At 43.8% G+C, this 21450-nt stretch overlaps 1 protein-coding gene and 1 long non-coding RNA gene across 3 annotated transcripts; one reads left to right on the top strand and one right to left on the bottom strand.

The window, feature by feature from the left end:
- Positions 1-122: 122 nt before the first annotated feature.
- Positions 123-20355, bottom strand: LOC132459501 (guanine nucleotide-binding protein G(q) subunit alpha). 2 transcript variants are annotated; one of them, XM_060054097.1, is made up of 8 exons: positions 19759-20355; positions 19384-19520; positions 15077-15261; positions 12957-13111; positions 7397-7525; positions 6696-6825; positions 3164-3317; positions 123-2413 (listed from the first exon to the last, which is right to left on the bottom strand). In XM_060054097.1, the coding sequence occupies exons 2-8, from the start codon at positions 19517-19519 to the stop codon at positions 2223-2225; spliced, it is 1080 nt and encodes a 359-aa protein (XP_059910080.1). In that variant the 5' UTR covers position 19520; positions 19759-20355; the 3' UTR covers positions 123-2222. The 2 variants fall into 2 exon arrangements, with proteins under 2 accessions (XP_059910080.1, XP_059910079.1); XM_060054096.1 differs by having other exon boundaries at positions 19384-20354.
- Positions 15157-18436, top strand: LOC132459505 (uncharacterized). Its single transcript, XR_009526253.1, has 2 exons — positions 15157-15286; positions 15581-18436. It is a non-coding gene; the product is annotated as an uncharacterized LOC132459505 (long non-coding RNA).
- Positions 20356-21450: the final 1095 nt, after the last annotated feature.

Raw genomic sequence — 21450 nt, 5'->3', positions numbered from 1 at the left:
TAGATGTAAAAGTGTTTCCTCCAGTGATGAAAGTACAGAAGTTCAGCATATAAGTGAACAATATATAATGCTTTCATATTGTTGGTTTCAAGAAGTGATGGCTCACCAGGTTTTGTACGATGTTGGATTAGAATAGTTGTCTTTATAGTTTTTAAAAGTGAACATTGTTGTTGGGAAAGCACACCAACCAAACACAAAATGTACATACTCCTCTTAAAAAAAAAGGAAACCCTTTCACAATCACATAGATACATATTTCCAATACCGCACATTCAGTCTGCCAAAAGGTCATTATTAAGCCAACAAAGATCCTGCCACATATGTGTATATATATATACATATATAAACACATGTGTATATATATATATATATATATAGAGAGAGAGAGAGAGAGAGTTGTATGTACAATGATTATAGCATTCATAATTGCACTATGCCTCAATGAAATATCGATACCAGGCCTATATTTTAGGGAATAGTTACAAAAAATCGATATACTCAAAATCACTTGGGTGTAAGCCTGTCAGAGCCATCGGTGCCAAACTGAAACGAGAAGGGCTCACTTTGGTACAAATGTTAACACTTTGCCCTTTTCTTAACATGTAGCTATGCCTATCACCCAATGTACAATCACTGCTAGTGAACTGGAACCGTCCCACAGCTGGGCTGCCATGAGACAATTAGAAAGACACAGCTGGAATGTGACTGGGTGCCTATACAGTGGACCCTCTCTCTGTGGGGGTCAGGCTATTGGCTGGAGAGTGGGTGAGTCCAGGCAGTGTGCGTGTGTCTGTGTTTGTGTGCGTTTGCTTGTGTGTAGGTGTGTGGGGTTAATACACTGTTGACTGCTGTGAATATTTTTTTTAAAAGCATCAGTTTTCCGTTGAGCCAGTGGGTCAGTTTGCTCACGTTTAATTAGCCCTGCTTATTATCTTTGCAATACTTTCTAATCTTCTTATCTTAACTACAATAGTAAACAGCGCAAAGGTCGACTCTGCTGCTTGAGTTGTATGGCATTGGCAATATCAACATATTACCATAATAATAAAGCATTAATGTGGCACAGTTTGAACAAATAATTCTAAATATATTCTCATTATTAATGGTCACTTTTTTAACGCCCCCTTAAAGGAAAACAAAAAAACATGGATCACTGCTCGCAAGGTGTATGCTTTCAGTGCTTTGGCGTGGAAAGCCCATGAAAATCACGGCGACCAATGAACGACATTTTCTTCCACACGTTGAGCTGTACGAACCAAGCCATTGATGACGTGACATTCGGTCCCAAACCGCGGCTTCAGTTCGAACGAGCCTTCGTCCGAGGGATAGCCAATCCGAATGCTTTGCTGCACGCGGCGTTAGGTTTTTCTTTTTTCACTTGCGGTACCCAAAGTTAATACAATAAAATAATAATGATGAACTTCAATCAATATCAAACCAACAGCAAAAAAACCAATAATAATAATTTAAAAATCACAGTTTATACCTATAATATCAAGATACCGGCCAAACGTTCCTGCGTCGGAGCGCGTTCCGTTATAGTAGGCCTATCTCTTTTCTTCTGTTAGGCAGTTGGAGTAGCAATGCCCACAGCGTGGCTGCTTCGGAATGCATTACTGAGTAACAGGACGGACGGTCGGCAGGAATGAGGAGCAGAATCGAGACGTCTTATTTTGTTGTACAAAAAAAATGAAACAAAGAAGGCAGGAAAAGGAAAGGAGCACCGTGCGTTCAAGCTGTGAGGCATCAGTCCTACTGACTCCAGCAGGCAGACCACCCGACAGCCTCTCCCACCCAGACCCTCTGCCCCCCCCCCCCCCTCCCTCCAACCCCCACACTCCCCACACACGACACAAATGAATATAGTGTGCTGTACAATAATTACTGTCTAAACTTCCCCAGCCCTACAGTCTCTCTCCTCCCCCTCCTACTTAGCATTTAGCATCAACACCTTAAATAGTTACATTACATTGGCTTGGTTAACCCCCCCCCCCCCCCCTCCTTTAGGGGTCAAGCGGAGGCGGGACAACAAATGGCGAATAAATTAGAACCACGGGAACCATGTGACGTTTTTCATTGCATCTCCGAAAAATCCTCTTTCTTTTCTTGGATCATATCCCCCGCGTGCAGTCAGTGTGTGTTGTCGTGGGGGGGGGGGGGCATTTCCCCCCGGTGCCCTTGTTCTCGTCCCTGTCTCGTCATGGGCGACCCTCCCTGCCGGCTCACACCAGGTTGTACTCCTTCAGGTTGAGCTGCAGGATGGTGTCCTTGACGGCGGCAAACACAAAGCGGATGTTCTCCGTGTCCGTGGCGCAGGTGAAGTGGGAGTAGATGATCTTGTCGCTGTCGGGGTTCAGGTCCACGAACATCTTCAGGATGAACTCCCGCCCCGCCGGCGCGTCCCGCTGCGGACCTGTTGAGGAAGGGGGGGGGGGGGGGGGGGGCACACGCACACACGCTCAGATCAATGTTTCCAATGAGAGAGGGCAGGCGTGGCTTCTAAAGTAACTATGGGTTCGACTCCCAGCCACAGGGCACTGGCTCAACTCCCAGCCTTTGGGCGCTGAGTTTAACTGCAGCCGATGGTCGCTGGGTTTAAATACAGCTGGGTTTAACTACAGCAGATATGCGCTGGGTTTAACTATAGCCGATAGGCGCTGGATTTAACTACAGCCGATAGGCACTGGGTCGACTCCCAGCCAAAGGGCACTTGGTTCAACTCAAAGCTAATAGGTGCAGCGTTCGACCCCCAACTAAATAAACTTGGTTCAAGTCCGAGTCGAAAAGCACTGGGTTTAACCCCCCACCGAAAGGCACTATGTGCTATCGGTTGGATGTCGGCAGCCTAATTGGTTGGCAACCTTGAGCATAACCCATCGTCCATCTCAAATTAACTTGCTAAATAACGCTGCTTTTAGCCCTGTGAAAAAAGCAGCGATATTTAGCGAATATTGCCAGTTCACACTCTGACTCTCTCAGCAGACCAGCAGAGTGACGTTCACCGCGAAACGAAAAGAAGAACTTGACTGGACGTTGTCACAAGGCTTCTGCTCAATGTGAAATAGCATTCAATGGAACCCAATGGCTTGAGATGAGGAAGAGGAACAACAGAGAAACTCTGGGACTGGGACTGGGGGGGGGGGGTTCAGGATGCCAGACGCACCGTCGTACTCGGGGAAGTAATCCACCAGGTGGGAGTACATGATCTTCTCCTCCAGCAGGTCCTTCTTGTTGAGGAAGAGAATGACTGAGGAGTTCTGGAACCAGGGGTACGTGATGATGGTCCTGAACAACGCCTTGCTCTCGTCCATGCGGTTCTGTGGCCAGAGAGAGAGAGAGAGCGAGAGAGAGAGAGAGAGAGAGAGAGAGAGAGAGAGAGAGAGAGAGAGTGTGAGAGAGAGAGAGAGAGAGAGAGAGAGAGAGAGAGAGAGAGAGAGAGTGTGAGAGAGAGAGAGAGAGAGCGAGAGCGAGAGAGAGAGAGAGAGAGAGTGTGAGAGAGAGAGAGAGAGAGAGAGAGCGAGAGCGAGAGCGAGAGAGAGAGAGAGAGAGAGAGAGAGAGAGAGAGGAGTAGGGAGGTAGAAAGTGGAAGGGAATTAGGGAGGAAGAGTGATTAGAGAGAGTGAGAGAGAGAGAGGTGTTGAGGAGAGAGGGCGGGAGAAGAGGGGAGAGAGAATAACGAAGGGGAGGGAGAGAATAATTCATTACCCCTTATCACTGATTAGGGGAGTCTTAATAAACGTTTTACCTCACCAATGGGAAGGAGCAGAGGAGAGAGAGAGAGAGAGAGAGGGATAGCCAAAGAAAACACGAAAGAGAGAATGGGAATGGGGGGGGGGGGGGGTTTGGGGCAGCCGTGTCATCTTTAAAGGTTTAATAGCTCCCTGGTGCACCGTCTCAGTGTGTAATTAAAACCGAAGCGGGCGCAATTATAACTAACCAGACCCTCAGCACTGCATGTCCACATGAACACAGCTCTGAAACAAGACCGACAGATACAGTACTATCTCCCGGCCTGCCACCCCAATGCCATTTTAACAGAGCCGCAGTCCACCTTCATGAGCGTTTGTGTCGTGAGGAAAAGGAAGGCGCGGTGGGCGGCGGAGGCACTTATTCAAAGCAGAGGGGTCGTGATTTACATGTGCTTTCCAAGGAAAAGAGAAGAGGCGCTCAGAGTTAGAGAGGGGAAGCGTCTCAATCATCTGTGGCTTCACTTTCCTGCACGTATCAGAAGAGTGATCAGTTCTGCTGTCAAAAGTGAGGAAACCACCATACGTTTGAGTATCAATATGCAGTCTTTGGGCCCTATCTTGCATCTTGGGCAATTGACTTTCTACACTGATGCATGTGTCGTTGCTAGTTTGCAACTGGCGCAGAGCGTACTTTTCCCTCCACCGCCACGCGTTGGTAAATCGGGGAATGATCTGCATAATGTTGCTTGTGCACCTCACGCATACACTTTGCTTCTCTCATCTACCTAACCACACATTCTTGGTAAATTATTTGGGAAAGAACAGCTGATACAGCGGTAATAAGTTGTACTTTTAAATCAATGCATCTGCAAACACCGTACAGCGAACACATATTTTCTTGAGACAGACATTGTGTACAAGCAGTGGCGGAGCTAGAATTTTATACATGGGGTGGCCAGGGGGTGGCCATTGCTACTTCAGGGGGTCCATAGACCATGACTGAAAATGTGTGTGTAACCCTAACATGGCATCTTAGGAGCATGAATGAATCCTATGATTGCTGATTAGAGGAAGAACCGCGAGTTCTACAATGTGGCAGATAGTGTGGTCCACTAGGGTTACTTCCCCAGATTTCTTTAACATACTATGAATAGCCAGTGTCTCTGCAGCTCAATTTCTCTCTCACACACACACACACACACACACACACACACACACACACACACACACACACACACACACACACACACACACACACACACACACACACACACACACACACGCACACACACACACACACACACACAATCAGTGTTGAACATTGTTTTATCGCCCCCCCTTCCTGTACTTCCCCTTTGAGTTAATGATCACCAGTTCAAGGGGAGAGAGCATCCCGGTAGATCCTGCATGAAGCACCCTTCTACCCCCACACAGAAAGTTCTGGAAAGTTTGAATTATGTCACCGACACAGAGGCTCAAATTTCGGTGTCAACCACTCTATTTCATCCTAGACACAAACCAGAAAGTGGGCTTAATATTCAAAATACCGGAATTGTCTTCCACTGACATCTGTACTAGTTACCCCACATTAGCTAAACACACTAAACACTGTAGCTTACGACAGGCTAAGTTGCGAACCGATCTCTCTTACCTGATTAACTGGCTGTTATGGAGCCAATTTTCCAATATGCATCTACACAGCGAGTCAACTTTCGTATAGTTGTTCAGGAAAATCGTCAGTCTCTCGTATGAGTCGTGAGCTGTGGGAAATATTCTCTCTTCCTCGTCGATTTGAAAAAGGCACCGCAGGTAGCGAATTAAATTTTAGGGTGGCACCCGGGGTGGCCAATCAGATTTCAGGGGTGTCCAGTGCCACCCCGGCCACCCCTTTGGCTCCGCCGTTGTGTACAAGCCCATAACTTTTAGGATTGATGAGTATTTGATCGTGAGAAAACATTGTTTTACCGCAAGTGAGTGTTAAAAAGAATGAATGAATGCGGGTGCGCGTATGTGTAAAATAATTAATGAATGCGGGCGCGCGTGTGTGCGTCCATCTGTTTAAACACATGCAAACTAAACACGTAAGGCATAATACAGTCCATGGCAATGTACATTAATGGAGGGACACATGCATATTAGGAACACAAGTCGATAACGATAATGCATACAATACTGGTAAGAAACGATGTTTGTTAATGTATTGCGTATATCATTAAATAGAACCACAGTTACCGCATATCAAGTTTTCTTTGGCGAAATTTATTTGGGGACTCAGTATTTCTGAAGTTGTGGAAGAAAACGCTATTCCATGTGTGAATTAGGCCATATTATTTGGCCATAAACTGAGCCATTTGAAGTTCGAAATTCATGTGGTCATGCATCTGTCTCATCGGAGACTGCGAACACACTGTCAAAATCAACTCGTCAGATTAAAATGCGCTCATGGCTCTTAAAGGGGATGGGAGATGGCACTCACATTGGTTTATTGCACATTACACCCAAACCACTCCTACGGGTAATTAGGCTACTTCAGACCAACCCTTTTTAGATTTGCGCCGGGCGCAAGAGTAATTTATGCGCCAGTAAAATAGTGACATCGCCATAGAACCCCTCGCAAAGCTACTTGCGCTTTGCGCTTCTCACTTGCGTTTCAGAACGTTAAAATAGGGCCCTGTGTGTGTGTGTGTGTGTGTGTGTGTGTGTGTGTGTGTGTGTGTGTGTGTGTGTGTGTGTGTGTGTGTGTGTGTGTGTGTGCGTTTTTGTATAGAGTTCAAAACAGGGCCTCCTCCCATGGCGTTGTTAGTATTTGTTTGGGATCTTGGATGTGTGTGTGAGTGTGTGCTTGAGACTGTGTGTATGTGTGAGTGAGTATGTGAGTGTGAGTGTGTGAGTGTTTGAGAGTGTTAGTGTTTGAGAGTGTTAGTGCGTGTGTGACTGTGTGTGTGTGTGTGTGTGTGTGTGTGTGTGTGTGTGTGTGTGTGTGTGTGTGTGTAACATGAAACACACCTCGTTGTCGGACTCAACCAGGACCTGGTCGTACTCGCTGAGCGCCACCAGGAACATGATGGAGGTGACGTTCTCAAAGCAGTGGATCCACTTCCTCCTTTCTGACCTCTGACCTCCCACATCCACCATCCTGAAACAAAAGTGCCGGTTTAATATGAAAACGTAACAATGTCTCTTTGAAGTGATAACTATATACCAAACCAAGCCCTAACCCTATTACAAGATCAACCCACAACCTGTCTGTGGAAACAACATTCAAAACTAAAGTGTAGCGGCAGCTCAAATGATCACAATAAATCATATTAGCGCCATCTACTGGTGCTGGATAGAATTCAACACAAGGTTAACTGTCAGAGCATATCAGGATTTTATATAACAGAAAGCCCCTACAAGAAAATACATTCAAAACATTATTGAGTTAAAAACATAATCATTTTATGTGTTTAATTTAGAAACTTGCGTGAAAATCCAACAAATAAAAAACAACAGTGTTTTGGTTGTTTGTGAGAAAAAATACCTAATTAAAAAGAAAATTAGAAAATTAGACAAACTAGTACAGTGTTGACACAAAAGTGACATTGACATACAGACATGGCCATGCTAAAGCTCATAAAGGTCAATGACCACCATTTATGTAATGGCCCAGGAGTGAAGGTTTTTGGTTCATTGGCGCGGGTGGCGCAGGTAAGGCGATGAAGTACCTGAATATGACACTCTGGAGGTCGAAGGGGTACTCGATTATCCCTGTGGTGGGAACCCGGACCCTCAGCACGTCCTGCTGGGTGGGAAGGTAACACGGCTGGGCAATACGGTCCAACGCGTTCATGTAGCTGCAGAAACACACACACATACATATTACACACGCACATCAGGGATGGAAATTAACTTTTTTGCCCACCAGCAACTGTGGCAGGTAGATTTAAAAATCTACCAGACACTCATCTTTTTTACCAGCCAAAAGTTACACTCTTACCGCATATGATAAACAATACACAGGTATCTGCCATGTTAAGTCATGTTTATTTATTTAAGGTGTTACGAGGACAAGTTTGGGGATAATTCATCTATACAAAGTATTTTCAATAAAAACAAATTGAAACATTAACAATAAAACAACATGCATGGCTACACCATCATAAGTCAATTTGTTTTTTTATATTTACATGTGACTGCATACAAATGTGTCCACAGACATGGTAACTAACGTATGATAGTAAGCATTATTGGCCCTTAACACTAATATTCAGAAAAAACACTGCCTCAAAAGGCTATTGGCTTAAGCAATACAAGTAGAGGCATATACTTGAACTTTATACCCTGAACTTTTAAACGTTGCAAACGTGCAAAAACATAATTATATATTTATGTGGCATTCAGTCCAATGCTGAAAATATATCTGTGGCATTCAGTAGGCCAATGCTATTGTAAAGTGTGTAAAGTATGACCAAGTGTTTCTTTCTGTTCAATAGTCTAGATAGAACTTTATCAATCCCCTGTATGAGAAATTTGTTAATGTTTGTCCCTATAAAACAATAATGGTAAAAAAAAAGTGCAGTTCAGTTCAACAATGGCGCAGTTCAACAATGGCTGAAACAAATGTCACTGCAATGTTCCACTTTGTACATCTAACAAACAACGCCAACCCTACTTAAGTTTTCATGGATTCCCGACTGAATTGAGTCTAAGGAAGAAGTGGATTCAAGCGGTTCGCCGGGATGAAGGGCCAAACTTTTAAATAAATAAGAAGAGCCGATGGAGGAGATCGCAGCTTCGGTGGTGATGACAGAACATGATTTCGGTTCTGCTCCTAAACCAGGTTTGTCAGTGTTTGTTAGTGTTCTGAAATATTGGCCTACTAGTACACCATACTGTTCTTAAACCACCTACCTGACAGGATGTGTTACCTATGGTTTAATCACAGAATGGGCTCTTAGTAGGTTATACCGAGGAGGTAGGTCAACTTTTCAGAACTCTGGCACAAAATGTTTAGTCTTATTGATGTCCCAGCATTTGACCAATACCACAATGTGAAAAGCTTCAGCACATGTACAAATGTTGCATTTTATATCGTACTAAATTAAATGTAAAGGTGAATATTGAGCTATAAAAAGCACATTTTAAAAGCAATATTGAGCTATAAAAAGCAATTTCTTTAGAGGTCCAAACTACTTCCAATAACTACTTCCAATATGCAAGTCACAGCCAAAATCTCGGTCAGATGTTTAAATGTTTTTTCCTCATCTCATACAGGCGCACTGGATGCTGCTGCTGCACGCATACAGCAATTGGAAGAAACAGTCAAGGAGCTGACGAGAGCTGTCACAGCTGAAAGTGGGTCAAGTGCCTTTTCACAGATTTTGTGTCTCAGACAAGGACATCCTCTTTTACACCAGATTCACATCAAGAGATGATTTTTGTGACTTCTGGGAGGCTATTCATCCATCTGCCTCCATGTTGGTTTATTGGTCGAAAGCTCAGAAAAAAAACCAAAACATTTTGAACCCATTTCTCCCAGTCCAACGCAATGAGTTTTTTCTCTTCTGCTGCCGGGTTGCTGCAGGCCTGCAAGAGAAGGTGCTGACTGACATGTTTCAGGTCAGTGTGTCCACTGTCTCCCGTGTTGTTATAACGTGGGCCAACTACCGTTACCTGCTCCTTGGCTCCCTCCCCATCTGGATGAGTAAACTGCAAGTCAAGAACACCATGCCAAGCTAATTTGTGCAGGACAGTCCAGATGTTCGGGTAATCATCGACTGCACCGGGGTGCGATGCCAGAATCCATCATCCCTCATTCTCCAGTCTGAGGTTTTCTCATCTTACAAGAACACGACAACCTTTGAGGCCTTGATTGGGATTGCCCCTTGTAGTGCTGTGACTTTTGTGTCAAGTCTCTTCACCGGCTCCATCTCTGACCGAGAGCTGACTGAACGAAGTGGACTGCTGGATTTACTGGAGCCAGGAGATGGCTGAATGGCAGACATGGGTTTCACCATCGAGAAGCCACTAGCTGACCTTGGGGCAACGCTAATTATACCACCCTTCAAGATATACCTATAAATATTAAGTATACCGGTAATATATAAATATTAAAACGAGAGACACTGAACATTTGGAGTGGTCCCTTCATTTTTTCCGGAGCTGTAATTCTATATACTGAAAACATTGTGCATATATATTGAATGACATGTATATAATTGAATGAGAAGTCTTTCATCCATAATCAATTTTAAAGTCCAGTCAGTCCATCCTGAAAGTATTCAAAATAATGTTAATATGTAATGTAGTAAATGATGTACTCAGAAAAAGGGAATGAATTAAATCCTTTTATTCTTTCAGTTACTTTATTCATTCAGTTCATGAACTGCCGGTCCTCCATCATCGGTTCGCAAGAGTGATGAGTGATTCACCGGATGTCAAAGTGCACAAAAATCACCGAACCCGGAAGTACTCTGTATCAGCGTGAATCCCCAGGAATCTCCCACTTCCGTCTTCCATGAAAAAGAACCAAACTAATTCACACAATAGCATTCATGCAAATCTAGCGTTAAAGGTTAATTTAAGGAAGTTCTCTCCAGTCACGCTGAAAGTAGTTCGCTAGCAGTAGCGCTTTAATTTGCAGTGTCAGAGAATTCTGAGAAATCCGAATGCTGACTAAATTCTCAGAATTCTGACACTGCAAATTATTGCGCGCTACGACTAGTCAACTACTTAAAAAAAAAAAACTCGACACCGCGACCAGGCGACAAATGACTGGTGAGAACCTTCTTAAATGAACCTTTAATGCTGGATTTAATTATAAGAATTCTGATTTTATCCAAGTATTCTGACTTCATTATCAGAATGCTGAATTTTATCTCACAATTCAGATTTTATTAGCCTATTCGATGAATTGTGATGAATAATCTACATTTTTACAGTCGATGTGCGGCACTTTAATTCCCGTCAACTTTTTTTTCTAACACCAGCACTTCCACAACTATGCCCATGTTCCTGACTGCTATGTACAAAACCATTTATAGCGCATCTATTTTTCTGCTGGGTATTGATAGTCGCCCTAAATGCAGCTTTAATGTGGGCTCTGATTCTGAAGGAATGCCGCTGCTGAACTGTGTGAATAAATTAAGGGAACTGAAATCTAAAGAAGACACGTGGTTTTGATGTACCGGTGAACTCGAGCTGAAAGTGGAACATTGCTGCCATCAGGGGAAATTAATGTAGCCTAGGCCTCTTGTAAGTAGCTTTAAATTCCTTGTATTTTTGTTAAACATATCCATTTGGTATGACAATAGAAACTGAATATTTCAGTTTCTAGTTCTAGATTCCTAGCCTAGAAATCTAGGCCAGGGAGGTCTAGCCTTCTGTCGTCGTTTTTCGCTGCTGGAAACAGAAAATGGGACAGGCCAATCAGACCAATCAGGGGCGGTATCGAGCCGAATGACGACAGAGCTGCGACGGTTCCGTGTTAAAGGTAAACAATAATGGCTGCTGCTGCTGGCGAACAGCTGTCTTTCGACTCGGCTTTGGCCGCGACTCTTCAAGACTTGAAGTTATCATTTTCTTTGAGAAATGAACAAAGAACTGCACTTAAGACTTTCCTGGAAAAGAAAGATGGATTCTGAGTTTTGCCGACCGGATACAGTAAAAGTTTCGTCGTTGGTCTCCATTCTCTCAATTTACCATTCCCAACACTTCCCCATGGAAATTTCCGTCGCTCTGACTACGCCACCTTCTTCGTTGCTCTGATTGGTTGTAGCGCTATCCTATTGCGTGCAGAGGGAACTTGAAAGACAACCGTTTATCCCGCCCACACTGCCACCGTTCGAGACCAGACCCAATATCTTTCCGATATGGGTCTGGCTTGCCAGGCTACTATGGTGGAAACCGATACGCCCTCACAACCACAAAATGTTTGAGTCACTTCTATGGAAGACAAGTAAATCTGTGCCATCGGATTTTGAAAATAAAAAGCAATTGAACTCTAAGCACTGAATATTTATGCATTGAAATAACGTATTTGGATTTGAATTGAACTATTTTTCAATGTTCAAAATTCTAAATCAAAGACTCAACGTCAAAAACTTCAACGTGGGGACGTTGATTACGTTGAAATTCAAACCCAGATACGTTATTTCAATGCATAAATATTCAGTGCTCAGAATTCAATGGCTTTTTATTTTCAAAATCCGATGGCACAGATTTACTTCCATACACTTCTCCTTCATCATGCTTAACTGATCATACCTCTCTCTCGTTGGTTACACAAATTTTGCCATGGACACTTCCAGAACCCCTCTCAAATTTCAGCCAGCCAGACAATTCACGTCACAGTCACGTCTGTTAATTTATGAATGGAATTCTTAACGTGTCCCGCCTCCGAAATATTTTGGCTAAAGCCATGCTGCGTTGTGCTCGATTTCATTTCACGCTGCGAGGCAGCCTGGATTCCATGATTTTCGCCTGAGATGGGGTACCAATCACAGAACGGGGAGGGACGGCAAGACGATGACGACGTCTATGCGACACACCCATCGTCTTCTTCCGAATTTCGTGTGTCTCACGCCGAATGCGTGAGACACACGCAATTCTTGAGAGCCCTGTTACCGGTATATTATCCCGGATGTTGACAGTCGCGGTTCAGCAAGAGAGGCGTAGAAGATGAAGGGGGCCGGATGTTGACAGTAATGGTTGTGGAACTGTACAGCGCCGTATGACGAATGTATTAAATATGCTAATTTGATCGGACCTGACTGGAAAGTATTACCCGACACAGTGGCGGGTGAAGTGACACAATTCACCCGCCACTATACAAATCCACCCGCAAATGGCGTGTGGCGGGTGTTCATTTCCATCCCTGACACACACACACACCAACACACGCAACACACACACACAAACACAAATATTAAGAGTTAAAAAAGTAAACAAACACGCAAGAAAACGTACAACTTCCCTAAACACGTATACTCGTGTATGCAAACATGTATAATATGAATAATCAAGTACTATAACAAAGTTTGAACCATTTTCTTTCATACTCAATCTTACTTTGTTTATACAGGGCTTTTCACGCAAAACTGCAATACAAGTGCTTAACAAGTGTAACATCACATCAATAATAATACCGGTACCTTTTTTCTGAAAAATACATTTGTTTGCAATTATAATAAAAAGTATCTAAATCACAGAGATACATTTGAGAGGTAGTTAGAAAAAATGGGTAGGACGCTTAATAAGAATAAGGCTGAACGTATTTTGACGTACTATTTAGTTGAGTCGGACAGCTGGTATTCCCGCCTTCTGTCGTAGCACTCCAGGGTGCCCGGATCGTTCCACAAGCTCTTGATGGCGTCCACGTAGGGGTTCTCCAAGGCAAACACCTTCTCTACGTCCACCTCCTTTACAATGTTGGCGTAGGGCTGTGCAAGGACACCAGGACAAGCAGACAGACAGAACTGTTAGATAGTTTACAAGAAAAGAATGTCAAGGAAAAAAAAGAAAAAGGAAAAACAACTTGAACGGCTTAAATGGTACAAACCAATTTAATTATCCCCAAAGGTAAAACAAATTAAAAAAGCGAACAGACCTAATTAATAAGGGGATGGCTCCATCAGTACGTTCACACTATTTTCAGATATTGTATTTCAGACAAACCTTCAGGCAAGCATGAACCTAATATCTATAGCTCAAATCCCGGCGGGCCTATTTGGGTTATTGTTCCGAAAATAACAAAAACGTATTTGGCGTCCCAGATCTTCTTTGAGAGTGGCCCCAAGTAATAATACAGAGAGCTGAAGATAGACTCGCTCTGCCAGTTGTCTGGTCTGTCATCCTCGTATTTTAATTATTATTTTTTTAGCAAAGTGCTGGTGGGATCGAGGTTAATGGAAATCGACTGAAAGAATGCGATTGAATCGAGAAAAAGTTTGGAAATATAAAGCATTCAATAAAAACCTAAACATTGTAAAACGTTAACCATACATCATGCCCAACCCTAACCCTAAAACTAACCCATACATAAGTTAGGTAGATATAGATACAGCCTAAAACAATTCTATATCTATCAAAGCAGTTATTACAATGTAATGTATGGGAAGAAAGGGAAGTAAAAGTAGGAGGCTTTGTGTCCTACTTCTCTAAATGCGTCACATTTTTTAAGTTGAATTCAAAGTAAATTATTTCGATTTGACGTTTCACTTTCACGATGAGCGGTCCATGGAAGTGTTTTCAAGACATAATCGATCTCATGGATGTAACACTGCAGTGACACGTGGTCCATCCACTACACACGTTCGAAATACAAATGTATTGTCAGATATCTACAGCTTATATCCTTCAACCTATGATGGATTCCAACCAAACCCAAGTGGGGTTCAGAAGCCACGGTTGGAAAACACTAGGGAACTTGGCCATCATATGGTGGCCACTAAAGGTGACCCATGCCTGGGCAGATGGCATCTTTACCTCCCAGTTAAGTTTGACTCTCTGTGAAAAGCCTGTAGAGAGAACAGCTCATGCTGCACTACCTTGCTTGTCCTACCCTCACAGTTATGATGTGTGTGTGTGTGTGTGTTTTGTGTGTCCGAGGAACACGTGCGCATGTGGCTTATAAAGTGGTCAAGGAAGTATAAGTGACTAAAGAAACAGGGTCAAGTGCAGTCGAGGAGACCAGAGTGGATATGGCAACAAGAGATTGCCTAAGTCCTTGGCACACACATTGTACTGCTCTACACACGCACACACGCACACACACAGACACGCACACATACACACACACACACACACACATGAGAAATACACAGCGTCTGTGAAAGGGAAGGGATGGGCTGGGGTGTATGTGTGTATGTGTCGGGGGGGGGAGGAGGGGGGGGTTGATGGCGCAGGAAGCACGGAAAACGACAGGAAACGATTACTGGCTGGTTGCTATGAATGCGATAAGACAGGGCTCTGGGGAAGCAGGCCGGTCGCTCTGAGGGCCTGCTTAGCGCCCCGCTTAAGGTCAGAAACACACTTCCTAAAGCCATTCAGATCCCCCCGTGCCGTTGTGTGTGTGTGTGTGTGTGTGTGTGTGTGTGTGTGTGTGTGTGTGTGTGCTTGTGTGTATGTGTGTGTGAGGTTGTGTGTGTGAGGGTGTGTGTGTGTGTGTGTGTGTGTGTGAGTGTGTGTGAGTGTGAGTGTGTGTGTGTGTGTTTGAGTGTGTGTGTGTGTGTTTGAGTGTGTGTGTGCGTGTGTATCGCTGAATCTGCGTTTTTGTAACTGTGAGGGTGTGTGTGTGTGTGTGTGTGTGTGAGTGCGTGCGTGCGTGTGTGTGCGTGTGCATGTCTGTGTCTGTGTGTCAGTGTACGGCTCCCTCCCCACACAGGCCCCCCCCCCGTGGCGTTTACCTTGTTGTGTTCGTATTTGTAGGGGATCTTCAGCGTCTCCATGGCGCGGACCATGGACTGCATGGAGGTGAAAATGTTCTGGAAGACCAGCTTGGTGAAGCTCCTCTTGTCGTCCTCAGAGTAGCCCGTGCCGTGGATGATCCTCATCTGCTTGATGAAGGTGCTCTTGCCGCTCTCTCCCGTGCCTGCAGACAAACACCACCGGACCAGGTGGGAAGAGACAGAGAGGGGGGGAGGGAGGGAGGGAGGGAGGGAGGGAGGGAGGGGAGCAGAGGGTGAGGAGGTCAGCCAAAAGGAGACATGGTTCATTTGATTCATCACTAGGGGGGAAAGGGGAGTCTGGACTTTTATAGGGCGAGTTGTACCAAGTGAAGCTCTTTGCCTCATTGTTCCCATCTGTTTTCATCGGTGCCTTCGGCGAGCATGAATGAATCGTTAAGAAAATATATCTGGTTTGCGCTCTGATAAGTACCTACTAACGTTTCTGTGTGCGTTTTGTTTCAGAATCATTCCGCTGTGGTTATGGCTGTCGATCCGAATGGGAAAGCGAAAGCAGAAGGTTCAACCAAAAAGGTTATAGTACTTATCAGAGGGAACTTATTGTACACCACGAAGAGGAACATACATATAATCCTACGTTTATAAAGACGGATGGGGAAAGGTCAATTGTTAGATAGATACAATTTATTATCGACATCTTTGATTGCTTCAAGAGATGACGTTGAAGCCATATCCCTCGCTGTATAGGGCTGTTTTTTCTGATGGATAACTTCCCCAAAAAAAGAGTTCGACCTTTTAAGAATGCATCTGCAGCAAAATGAGCGTCTCCCTAGCTGGCAGTGGCTCAAGGCCCCAGCTGCAGTAACACCGTTACTCCATGCTATTATTTCCCTCCAGTGTACTAAGCTGACATTTTCTGTCTGGTGCTTTTGTTGATGGTTTCATCTGAGGCCGCTTAGGCTCATTCCAATACTCTAACCCAGTAGAAGTTAATATTTTACCACAGAAAAGGGGACCACAGGCCGCCGGGAGTGATTCAGGCCTGGTTCTTGTAAAGCCACGTGAACCAAGCGAGGGTTTCCCATAAAGAAGGGAGAACAAAGAAAGTATGTTTTATGAGAACCTTTGAAACTTTGGTTTCAGCGACTTTCAATTGCTTGAACTGCTTTGATTTGTTTGCACATAAGCTAGAGAAAAACAAATAAGCAAGAGAGAAAAGCAAATAGAATGAGGAGGGGCGGGGGGGAGAAAACACAAAGACATTCTGAGTCTGTTTCAACATACGACGGTGCGACATGTTGACGAGTTTCAACACGTCTGTTTGACTGTGCATTTACCTGTGCGAGCGTATGTGCTACGTGTGTGTGTCACACACATTAGCTCTACGGTAGCTGTCAACCCCCAGTGAATCAAAGGTGTGTGTGTGTGTGTGTGTGTGTGTGTGTGTGTGTGTGTGTGTGTGTGTGTGTGTGTGTGTGTGTGTGTGTATGTTGGAAAGTTTAACATGGGCTGACAGGTCATATATTTCTATATCTTTGAGCCTGTCCTCTAAGCACACCGACATCACTTCCTTCAGACTCGCCTAGTGTTGGTGCATGGAGTGGATGCTACGCAGTGTCATGTGAGCTGCGCTGCCAGCCTGTCAAATTGTTCATTTAACACATGAAAGAAACAAGCCTTCCATTTATTCATTTCAACCCCTCCTACTTTGAGCATGAATGAGACTGCCAAACTATCAAATAAGAACGACGGAAGACTATTGCATATATTCTATAAAAAATTAGGGCCGTAGACGTTTTATTTACTTCCCTTTAATTATTTACATAATTAAAGGCTACAAAACCTTGTATCTGCAAATTCTGCATTGTATTTGTATTATTATTTCATTCAAGATTATTTTGTGCTAATATTGTGATTTTTATTGTGAAGAAGAGTTGTCACCTAGCGATAATGATATATAACAGTGATGTACACAATTCAATTCAGAGAATTCCCTTAGGAACATAGATAATCTTCATTATCTTTTGTATACATTTTGCCTTCGACTTCATGTCTTCGCTTTGGCAAATAATTGAGATGATACTGAAACTGCATTGGTTTATGCTTATATGTAATCATCACGCAATGATGGAGCCGTTTGTAAAACCATGACTGATTGGCGATTTGTTGGAAAGCTGGGCAATGAGAGGAGAGGAAATGTTGACTGGTAGGAATTAAGATGGAAGTTTAACTCAACTGAGATAACGTGATTAGCTTTTAAAACGCTGCATGTTTAGTATAACTAGTGGCATACAGGAGGTCCACCAGTGCACAAAGAGGATGTGAAAACCCACTGCTCATATGCTTCGTAGCCTGAACGGAGTCACATGGAGAGAGCACCACTTTGGGGTTTGAAAAGCGGTTGCAGAGTGCTGTACCACTTTATACAGACAACCGACATGATGTGCCGGAGCAGAGTTATAACATATTATCTTTTTTCTGTGATTCTTAATTTGCCCATTGTAATACATAAATGATTCCCAGAATGCAGAGCGCTGTAACAGCACAATGGGAGCCACATGTTTTATAGGAAGTAGAGAGTACTCTGCATTTGATGCTTAGTCTGAAAGACATCTAGTGAATTAGATTGCAAGACTGTATCACACCGCCCTACTCTATGTAACCATAAGCAAATGTTGAATACAATATTACAGCATGTCACAGCGTGTTTTTGGGGTTGTTTAGTTGACGTTCTATTTTTAAAACTGTTCAACATATAGGATTTTTGTTTGTTTTATGACTACTTGGTGGCCATATTAGCACTGAAATTGTGCACCAAAGCTCAGTCCAAATGGCTAAATGAGTAGAAAATATTGCAAGGCTTAGAGAAGAACATAAAATGGGCTGCCAGTAGGCTATATTGAATTACACATCATCAATATGAATTAAATAGGGATTACGTCTGCTCTCTGTGTGTCTCTTGCGGGTCAGTGTGCAGTGTTTGATCTAAGAACACAGCCACACATCCCATTTGGTTTGACTCACTGAAACAACATCCATATGCGTCAAGTCTTAGTGCCCCAGGTATCACATCAAGTTGACACCTTCATTGATTCCTGCTTTAATATTGAACTTGCAAGGCAGGCTGGATGTCCAGTACATACATACATTCTGAACTTCAATGACAGGGATGGATGAGGTCGATGCTGAGTTTGATGTCCTCCTAAACCCTACTACGGTTAAGATAAGTAGACTGAATGGGGTCTTGTGATGACGATGAATGGAGTGACTGAAGTTCCATCATGGGTGCAGTCATCTATTATATCTTCCCTAAATAACTTATTGGAAGGGAACATAAAAAAATTGTTTTTAACGTGGATCTTCGACTAAATTCTCTCATTTGAGAACTGATTTTCCAGGGCAACTTACTGAGTAAAAACATACTCTCACATGTGCACAGGTCTCAGGTCCAAGGATAATAATCAAAAAAGATGTGTGGATGTATATGTGTGTGTTTGTCTTATAATTCTGAATGAAATTAAAAAGTGAATGACAACCTAGGCATTGCCATCTCCATCAATGCATGGTACAGGGATTTTACTTCATCACAACAATTATGTTTTTCTTATGTCAACTAAAGAACAATTATTTATATGTTATACTGAATGCATTCATTCAATAATTTCTAGGTAATGCATGCAGTGACACTTTCATAATTTCTTCCTGATTCTAGCATTTCCAAAGGAACCTCCAATTACCTCATAAATGGGACAACCTATTCGAGGCCATCGTTTAGGTAACAAAAATGAAATTTTGTGTGTATAATAACAGCTACTCAGGTATGTCTGCCATGACGCCCTGCGATAGAATAACCACACGGGCTGTGTGCTCCAAGAGGCAATATTATTACTGCCAATAAAAGCCGATAGACTTTGGCCTAGTCCTTATCATATGACACCAAAGAAACAATAGAAACGTGTCACTTAATGCTTATACAGGTACGTCAGTGGGCCTGTGAACACAGAGGTGTCCGCAATTTCTTGACAGCCAATGTTCCCTAGACATGCTGCTTCAGTTATTCAAATCAGATGGTAGGAGCGATCAGGCGACCAGGCAACAAACAGCAGGATGTTCTGGCCAGGCAATCTCTGCAAGCGACTCAAAACCTCTTCATAACTTCCCCCCAGCATGCCGCCCCCCAGCATCACATCCCCGGTGCCGACATGGATAACATATCGTAGGGTTTGTTTGTATGCATGTATGGCTGAGCTCTTTCTCCCCCCAACCCAGCTCGCCCCATCTCTGTACACTGAACACCAAATGCTTACCGAGAAGCAACAGTTTGAGTTCCCGGCGAGCGTCCCTCTTATCGCGGCGGAGCTGCCTCTCGATCTCGTCGTTGATCCGTCGCGCTTCTTTCGCCTCTTCGCTGAGGCAACACGCCATGATGGATTCCAGGGTCATTCTGATCACCAAACACAGGGGTTTTACCGCTTTTAGTTTGTCCACCTAGTTCATCAAGATGTTAGGATTGTCCCAAAAACAAAAAGAGGCCCGGGAATAGGCACAGGGACGCCCTCATGCAGGCCTACTTGTGGTGAAATACGCGTGGACGCCCTTATAATGGACTGGGGGCGGTGTGGGGGGGAGGTAAATGTATGCTTCAGAAATGATTTCCCCCCCCACCCCCCGCTTCTACTTGCCTTCTCTGACAGTTGAAACAGTGTCCGGAGCACTTTAGTGTGAATCTCTGTGCTGTCTTAAATGGATGTGATCTTCTTTCCCTTCTCAGTGTGATCAACAGATCATTTTTAAAGACATGTCCTGAAGCATTCTCTTCTCCGTGCTCAGTCGCCCTTTCTTGGTTTGTATTTATGCACTGACACTCCTTTTCTATCAACGGTACAGTCCGCAAGAATGGTGAACGTATAAATAGAACAGGAATAAAGGTGTCCGTTTTATTTCCGATGGCTCGTCTCCCGGGCGTGGTAAAGCAGAATATGGCGGACTACTTTCACTCCAATCCGCTAGGCTGGGATACAGTACAGTTATCTCCTTCTGTCTCCACTGGAAACCAATGAATCCACACATGCAGCATGTCAACGAGGTTCAAAATGGAATCGAAAAGCTCACAGATCAAGTACTTCAAATTTAAACATCCAGAGCTCGTTGTGGCAGGATGAAACGGAGGAATGACTCTCTCTCTGCTGTGTTTTTCCAGCCAGTCTTCTCCTTTTCCTCAGTTCCTTTCATGTGTATTTATTACAGAGACCTTCCACTCCTCCGCGGGCTGTGTGTGACGTCGACCTCCTATCGACTAGGGGGAGTGTCGCGTCAAACCAACCCTACATACACACACACACACACACACACACACACACACACACACACACACACACACACACACACACACACACACACACACACACACACACACACACACACACACACACACACACACACACACACCCCCCCCCCCCACACACACACACACACACACACACACACACACACACACACACACACACCCACCCACCCACACACACACACACACACACACACACACACACACACACACACACACACACACACACACACACAAGCACACACATACACACTCTCCAACCTGTGGGAATCTGGGATAGTAGGCCACGCGCTGGGACACATACTATGACTATGTTATTAGAGAATTATTGCATATGCTAAATGGGGTCTTGGGGAAAGAATGACACACAACTGTCACATGATATGGACAGGATAGCACAGAAATCTATTCTGACTAACAGGAGGTCATGTCATGCACCATGGATTGATTAGGACATTGTAGAAATTCTACCAGGTTTTCCGAAGTATGTCAGATTTGTCCTCTTATCACTCCTTTTACTATCAAATCTGTACCTTTGAGGAAGGAGATGGACGGCTCTATGCATTGCTGACTGAATCACATCACTTGATAAAGTACTTTTATTATTTGTTTTGTCCATACGGAATTAGAACACATATTGTTAAACCCACAGACTTATTCCTTATGAGGGTCTGAGTCAGTCTCACTTGATTTTAAGACAACCAAACGAATCAAGGTGATCAAGAAAACAATAGCTCTTAGAATAAACACCAAAGGGTCATCAAACAAGAACTGCTCTGATCAGGGTCCTGGAAATCTAGGTGAGCTATGTATGTGTTGGGAAACAGTTTTCATCTATCGTCTATCTGTTCGACAGCAGCATAAAGTCAAAGTTTGCCCTTCCTCACATATGTCATTGTTTGGAGAACAAGCTAACTGCACTGTTTATATCATGCAACGATGACAATACAAATATAGGTCTATTTGACTTCCTTACATCGAAAGGTCAGTGATATATTCCCAACCAACCCATTTGTGTAGACCTAAATAT

This window comes from Gadus macrocephalus, chromosome 6 (assembly GCF_031168955.1).
Source record: "Gadus macrocephalus chromosome 6, ASM3116895v1".
NCBI classification, from domain to species: domain Eukaryota; kingdom Metazoa; phylum Chordata; class Actinopteri; order Gadiformes; family Gadidae; genus Gadus; species Gadus macrocephalus.
Note: the sequence above shows the minus strand (reverse complement) of the source record. Positions and strands in the feature narration are given on the sequence as shown.

Bases quoted from the DNA above. Each gene is read 5' to 3' on its own strand.
- LOC132459501 (XM_060054097.1), bottom strand. From the start codon at position 19,519: ATGACCCTGGAATCCATCATGGCGTGTTGCCTCAGCGAAGAGGCGAAA. The intron at 15,262-19,383 runs GTAAGCATTTGG...GTTTGTCTGCAG, and splicing joins ACTCAAACTGTTGCTTCTCG to GCACGGGAGAGAGCGGCAAG. The intron at 2,414-3,163 runs GTGCGTCTGGCA...CTTCCTCAACAG, and splicing joins TTACTTCCCCGAGTACGACG to GTCCGCAGCGGGACGCGCCG.